This window comes from Lygodium microphyllum, chromosome 5 (assembly GCF_053477565.2).
Source record: "Lygodium microphyllum isolate KBCC chromosome 5, Lygodium_microphyllum_v1.1.10, whole genome shotgun sequence".
NCBI classification, from domain to species: domain Eukaryota; kingdom Viridiplantae; phylum Streptophyta; class Polypodiopsida; order Schizaeales; family Lygodiaceae; genus Lygodium; species Lygodium microphyllum.
The window spans coordinates 167,079,000-167,086,943 of NC_141139.1; the positions used below are offsets into that span (position 1 = coordinate 167,079,000).

At 38.8% G+C, this 7,944-nt stretch overlaps 1 protein-coding gene across 1 annotated transcript; it reads left to right on the forward strand.

The window, feature by feature from the left end:
• The first annotated feature begins 1,723 nt into the window (after positions 1-1,723).
• LOC148036659 (uncharacterized) lies at positions 1,724-3,772 on the forward strand. Its single transcript, XM_087679183.1, has 2 exons — positions 1,724-2,264; positions 2,866-3,772. The coding sequence occupies exons 1-2, from the start codon at positions 1,850-1,852 to the stop codon at positions 3,051-3,053; spliced, it is 603 nt and encodes a 200-aa protein (XP_087535309.1). The 5' UTR covers positions 1,724-1,849; the 3' UTR covers positions 3,054-3,772.
• The last annotated feature ends 4,172 nt before the right edge of the window (positions 3,773-7,944 follow it).

The following is a 7,944-nucleotide window of genomic DNA, read 5'->3' on the forward strand; positions in this document are numbered from 1 at the left end:
GGGTGGGTGGAACCCCCGACGGGTCCATCCTATGGCAGGGTCATCCTAAAGAATTGGGAGGCTTCTGAATATTCAAATCACGATGACATATTGACCTTAGATCATGTAGGGTGGTGGAACCTTGGCTCATCGTTTTAGGGGACCGGAATGGGACTTTACCCTACGTGTAGAGAGGTCGAGCGATGCATCCCTCTCGTTTCCCATTCTCTTTGAACCAAGTGCGATATGAGTCCACCTCGGTTTAGATGCTCTACGCAAAGTAAATCGTTTGAAGACCGATGCTAGAAGGTTGTAAAATGACTTGACCATTAGAAAGCCAGGAAGCAGGTCAATCCTAACGGGGTTGGCCGATATGTTTCGTTGCAGAGTAGACTCGGGAGTCGCTATTGACAAACCCTGTGACATTCCATGGGAGTGCCAGGCGGCATCTTTTAGATTAGACTACTAAAATGTGTTGCGACCTAGGCACATTACATATATCATATGTGTTTCGAATGTGATTGTAGCAACTAATACCACACATCTAGGTTGAATGTAATTTTGGTAGCTATAGATTCAATATTTGTGGCTTTATTAACCCCAATCATTAGCTCTTACCCTCTTTGGATGTTTAGGACAACGGGAGAGGTTGATATTTGCCAACGAGATGAGCCTTCCTTTGTACCTATTGACTTCAAAACTTTACACTTGATATAGCAATTACAGAAGTGAAATCCAAATGTTTTACCATTTGAAAGAAAATGACTGTTGACTCGATGGTGCTGAATGACCAACTTGTGAGTATTGTCTCGATGGTGCTAGATCCCCTTCACATGCACAAACAACTACAATTAGGAAAGTGCACATACTGTATACTTTAATATTGTGAATAGAAAATCCAATGATCTGACTCACTCAAATTAGTTCATGTTATTGTTGGAGAACATGTTGTGCAAGTTTTAATGGATCCAACATGTTTAGGATAACCTTCAACTTGGAACAAAATGGGAGTCCCAAGACACTTATATAAATGTTTGTGAGAGCAATCATGGACTAGTCATGGTAATTTTCAATTCTTCGGTTGTGAATTGAGAGAGATTGTTTGAAAGGTCTAGGACACACACATATATCCACATATAGATGGAGGTCAGGTAAGGGAAGGGATGGAGAGAGAAAAATAAGTGATTGGGAGAAGGAAGTTCCGATGTTGTGTGTGTGCGTCTGAGTGCACAAGACAAAATTAGCGAGGTTAGTGTCAAGTGAATTATAAGTATGGTACAAATGGCTGCATTTTTGGACAAGAGGTTTTGAAATTCGTATACTTAACAAAATCAACAAGAGTTTGTTGAAATGTGATTTTATGATTAGGGTATCATGCAATAGTCGTACAAGCAAACTAGACTAGAGCTGGTGAGAGAGCTTGAATCTAGGAACTCCATAGGCACTCTCACACATTTTATCCATTGGTCTACATGTGTTATTGGTAAAATCTACCAAGTTGCTTGTAGTTGTGATTGTACACAAACACACTATATATATATTTTTTTGAGAGAGAAAAAGAGAGAGAGGACGTGCACGTCTCAGGCAAGATGTGTTCCCCATAACCTCTCAAAAAAGCCATACAAAAATGATTGGTATCCCTAGGTGGCAATTTTTGGAAGCTATATGTATATATATATAAATCTCAGGGAGCTGGAGTCAAACTTCTTTATATATAGATAAGTTGGATGCAAGAACACTGACTCCCTATACGAAAGTTGAATCTAGGGTTGATACATCATCGACAACCAAGAACTGTGTATTAGCGTAACTACTCACAGATACACAGAGAGAGAGAGAGAGAGAGAGAGAGAGAGGAGTTTTGTGTGTCATGCAGAGATCTCACAGCATGAGCCTGAGCCATCACCATCACCATCAGCAGGAGGATCAGGAGCTGGCGTCGAGCTTCTCTCCTTCGTATGCTAATCAGCTGCATCACCACCATAGTCTCATCATCAGCAATGGTGGCTGCTCCTCTCCTTCCGTCACCACCACCCCCATACAGAGAAGCATCAGTGTGGCCGCGGGGGTCGACTCCCTCCCCATTAAGTCCCTCCACCACCATCACCATACTTATAACCAGCATGAAGCAGTCCATGCGCAGCAGCTTCTAATTCATGATGATGGCAAACTCAAGCTGCTGCAGCCTGGCCCCAAGATCGTCAAGCCCGAGCAGACTGTCCACCTCATCCCTTTGGTCTTGCTTCTCTGTGCTCTTGTGCTATGGCTGGGCACACCGGCCTCAGGTACCCCCCCAAACCCCAAATACTATTTTGCCTGCTTATAAGCTCTAATCAATCCGTCTGTTCGATATAATCTCTTCCCTTTCTGATTATATGCTTTTGATTACCCTGGCTATTTTACTTTAGTGAGAAATCACAGCAATCAAGCACTCTCCTTGCCAAATTGCGCTGATTTGCACTGCACACACAGATTAAGAAGCAGCCAGTTTCAACTATACATTGAGATCCATTCCAGTTCCAGCTATTGTTTGGGATCAATTGATTATGCGACCTTGGGATCATGATTTGCAGTGCACACAAAGATTAAGAATCAGGAGCTGGCAGCATAGCCAGTTTTAATCAGGGTTTGAGGTCAATTAGGCATGATCATACCTTGAGATCATCCAATGATCCTTACTGTTAGGGTTGGGATCAGGCATGAAAGCAAATATAAACAAGTTACCCAGACCCAAATGTCTTCATGTAACACCCTCACATTCATGCCTTTAGATAAGCATTCATCAACCCCACACCTTGCTGATGCAGGCTTCATTGTCTCACATGTCGAGAAGCCAAATTTTCTGGATTAATAATTATATGCTTGGCTTTTCCCGTTTCTGCGCAGAGTTTAACGATCCTGTATTGGTAAGCAAGTTGACTGAGCCTCCCCCAAAAATGATGGTGGGAGAATCTACCGCCACCCAGCAAGCAATGCAGAATGCCAGGCAGGCTTTGTCTTCTGTGCAGTCTTCCACAAGAAGGATACAAATTCATAGTGCCATTGGGAATCTGAGGGGAGAGTCCAGGTCCTAAAAACACCATAAGAGGCTCCTTATAACACACACACACACACACACACACACACACACACACACATTGTGGTGGACATGGAAGGGTATCCTAACCGACAAGATAACTCCATGCTTTGATGTTGTGTATTTCACATCAATTTCCACCTTGCATGATCATTTCTAACTTGTGTAAATGACCAAGCGGCAGCCCCAATCCGTTGGGAGTGTGCACAAGTTGTGGGGGTCAAAGGTTCACACCCACTATTGACAAGCTTTTAAAAAGACATTATCAAATAAGAGAAAAAAAATATTACATGTGTTTTCTTTTTTTAAGTTTATTGATAGTGCATATTAGGACTAGATGTTTCTTCCATAATTTTCATCCATTACAATTGAAGGTAGTTCATAAACAAATCCTTTGTTTATAAACTTACACATGACTACTTGGGCTATCCACATATGTGATACCCATCTATTTCACATAGGCATGTAGGACATGCCAACATGTACTTTATATGATAGGCCTTTCTCAATAGTTGAAATTGAAAATGTGGCCATTACTCCTAAGAAGAATGGAGAAAGAATGAGACTCATGATGTAGATATGTTACCTGTTGCTGAATTCTTCCAAGAGTTTTGGGATTGTTGCAGCACAAATCTCTACATTGATCTTCTAAAAGTTATTGCTATATTGACTTGGTGTAGACAAGCTACATGTAATTTTATGTTACTCAAGTAGATGGGATCAAAGTTTTTGCGAGATTGTTGATGCATTATTTGCAAATACTCTTTGTGAGTCTCCTTCTCAAGAAATTTGGAGAGGTTGGTAGCTTCCCAACAAATCAAAAAGTTTTCATCTCCATGATGGCTCCTTTTTCTAGGATAAATATTTCTAGATGATAACACTAACATTATGAAAGACTAGAATAAGAAAAAAAAAATTGTCTTTATGAAAGACATTTAGATGTCCATGGGCTTGTGGCAAGTAGGGAGAAGGTTGAAGCACTTAGAGTCTCCTCCATTGATGGCCATTGCATTTCCTCTCATATTAGCATTAAGGACATTGGTACTAGGCATATAATATGTTATTTTAGATCTCAAGGGATTCATTATATATAGATATACTCTATATCACATGTATTCAAGGACTATTTAAAAATACCCTTATCTATGAATTTTTCAAAAATAAAACATACCCTTTTTCTATTCAATTTGTAAATGACACTTTCATATGGCACCCTTTTGTATGTATAAAATTGTGTAAAAATGATATTTAAATAATTCCTTCATTTGAACCCACGTGATATGCTCACATATTTATGACTAATCCACTTGAGTCATTCGTCCTATTGCACTTGGATTAACCATGAAGCTACAATTTGACTAGTTGTTTATCAGCAAATCAAGAAAGCTTGGCTATGGATTATCATATAAGAAGGTTGCTCATGATTTGTGCATGGGGGAGTATATGGATGTGTGAGTGATGTCAGCCCATGTGTGGAGTAATTGTGTGATTGATAAAGAATGAAACATAATCAATGAATTAATTGATGCACAATCATACTCAATCACAAAGTGAGAGGCTATGTATTAATGACTAAAAGAGAGTGCAATGCCCAAGGTGACCACAATGAATAATACCACACTTATGTGCCAGTGGCATGCAAAGTGTCCTTTTATAGTAAAATCTAACCCTAAATCGCTTAACCATCACTAACATAAATGATAACCCTAGTGTCATTTAGTGTTTAGGAGACTAGGGGAAACAACTACATTTAATGATAGTTTAACGACCTAGGGAACTTAGAACATGGATGTAAGGCTATCAACATGCATCCCATGAGATGGACTATAGACTCCACTTTATGGAATGGGTAGAATGATATAGAAAAGATAACAAAATTCTACAAATTAATAAATGTGGTCATGGTTGCACATGTTCATTCTAATGATTCAAAAACCTATGATAATAAAATGAAAAATAAATAATGTTTTATAAGGTATCGCATGTAAAGATAGCCAAATAACTCACTAAGTCTAATGGAGGAAGAGCCTTCATGAAAAGATCTATCAAAATGTCTTCTAAATAGCTACCCCAATCACAATCCATGAATTCATACCTAAGTGAAGAAATAGCCTTGAAGAAAAGGCTTAAATCCTAGGTTTCTTTGAGGTTTCTGCAAACACTCTTCATGAGCTCTTCACTAGTTATTACTTATGATTCACAAAAAAGTTGTAACTACTATAAATGATCATGCTTGATTAGCAATTGAATACTCAATGGTGTAAGGGTGCCCTCCTCAATGATGACAATTTGGGGAGCCAAAGATGGATGAATAACACCAATATAAATGACAACATGTGGTTGATAAATAATGTTCTAATGCTAACTTTGGACAACATTGATCCAAATAATAAGCAATCGTTAATATAGAGAATAAAAAGTAGAAAATCTTAAATATGTGGCATTGAAGGTGAAAACAAACAAGAGGGAAGAGATGTGAAGAATCAAGAGCATATACACAAAGGCAATGGAGACTTGAGCACATAGAGCAATTGGGCTGAAATCTTCTTCTTCTTCTTTCACACACAAAAGAAGTTTAGAATATGATAAAAGACTAATATGAAAGTACCACAACATATGTACATACGATCACTAAGTGTGAACCAACTAAGGAAAGAAGAGGTGGCACAATGAATGTGCCATAACCAATGATGGACTATGTGGGTGTAGTCTAGTTGTAGGATCACTAGTGTATCCTCATGTCGGTCACCTAATATTCTAGTGAACAATAACTCGCAACATCACGAAGATGTGTAGTGGATGCCATCTCCATGTAGAGCTTAATATCTCAACACTCCCCCTCGAGCTCATCATGAACTCTAAGCATAGTCCTGAAGAAGCCACTATCACCCACAATGATCAAATCATCCACATATATAGTAATGATTACAACACTTGGATCACTCTCACATACATAGAGTGAGTGATCATCTTGTGCTTTGCAAAATCCAATGGTCACAAGGTATTCTTCAATCCTCTCATGCCATGCCCTAGGTGCTTTCTTCAACCCAAACAAGGCCTTACAAAGCATGGATACGTAATCTAGATGACTCTCATTTACATAATTGGGTGGCTACTCCACATAAACTTCCTCTTGCAACTCCCTTTGCAAAAAGGTAATCTTAACATCCATTTGATGCATGAGTCTCTGCGTACCCTTTGGTAACCAATCGTGCCTTATAGCACTCAATAGATCCATCTAACTTATGCTTGAACTTGTAAACCCATTTGTAGCTAGTAGCTTTCTTGCCTTCAGGTAAAGGTACAAACTCCCATGCATGGGGGATTCACTAGTAGTAATAAGGAGACGTCACCTGCGTGCAAGAAATATATGAAAATATCCCTTATCTACCCCCTATTTATGGGGCCTTACCTTATAAAATGTACCTTCCTTTCCTTAAATAACCCCCTCCCTTACACTCATGTGGTACCATATGGTAAACCCTAGTGGACCCCCCGGGCTACCATGTGTCATTATTTATAAGTGTAGCCATTTTTAAATCCATAGTATGATTCCAATATTTATGACTCACTGCATTCTCAAAACAAGTGGGTTCCACATCCTACACAACCTTATCCATGTATGCATAGTAATGAGCTACATAGCTATCATATGTTAATGGGTACATTGGCTTTTTTACCGTATTTGATCTGAAAGGACCTAGATCACTATCAGTAGAAGCAGCTATTGTAGTATCCTCTTGTACCTTCCGCATGCCATGTGTGTTTTAATAAATGGAATCCTAAACTCCTCATCCAAGCTCTACTTGGAGGCATCTGAATCAACATTAATGTGAGAGAAACCTGATGATACATCTATTATAGTAGGCGAGTCTCAACTTTGTCTTTACCTTTTCTTGACATATGTGATGTACTTAGAACCTGTGACCTCAATCTACCACTCCAAGGTCTATCAACAGAACCATGACTAGGAGACTCTTGTGGTCCACTCAATATCTCAGACCACTGAAATGTTTTCTATATAGCCACACTCTCATGCTCATCAACCCAAATCCCATTCTGCACAATATTGTACTAGCTACTCATTTCATAATAAACAACATCCCTACTAACTCTCAGCTCATGTGTAACAGGGTTGTAACATCTATATCCCTTCTACTCAAGAGAATACCCTGCAAATACACATTTTTTTGCTTTGGGATCCAATTTACTACATTAATCATCACGAATTTACACATAAGCAATGCATCCAAATACTTTCAAATGGGATAGATTTGGCTTTCTACCTGTAACTTCTCTTCAAGTGTCATACTATGTATAGTAGCAATGGGTGTCATGTTCATAATGTATATAGTAGTAGCAACTGCTTCAGTCTAGTAGTAATGAGACAAGTTTCTTTTTGACACCATGTATGAGCCAGCTCTGCAATATGCCTATTTTTTCACTCAATAACTCCATTTTGCTATACATAGTATATCTACATGTATATTGCCAATGTATACCATTTTTTGGTAAAAAATCAAAATACTCATTGGAGAGATATTATCCTCCTCAATATGACCTTAGGCATTTAATATGCAACCATGCCTCATTCTCAACCAAAGAGTTAAAGCTTTTAAAGTGAGTGAACACCTCACTTTTCTCATGCATAAAGGAAACCCATGCTTTCCGAGTATGATCATCAATGAAGGAAACATAATACCTGCAACCACTCAAAGTTGTAGTCTTTGTAGGAATCCACACATCAAAATGTATTAATTCAAGTGGCTTCTTGCATACATGCTTTTTATGTGGAAATGCATGTCTTGCTTACTTTCCAAGTTGACATGCTTCATATACTTTATGCAACCCATCAACCCTAAACTTGGGCAAGCCATCCATAATCTATT

What these genes read in the sequence shown, in the direction of transcription:
- LOC148036659 (XM_087679183.1), top strand. Translation starts at nt 1,850, where the DNA reads ATGCAGAGATCTCACAGCATGAGCCTGAGCCATCACCATCACCATCAG. An exon ending in GCTGGGCACACCGGCCTCAG is followed by an intron (nt 2,265 to 2,865) that starts GTACCCCCCCAA and finishes GTTTCTGCGCAG; the next exon opens with AGTTTAACGATCCTGTATTG.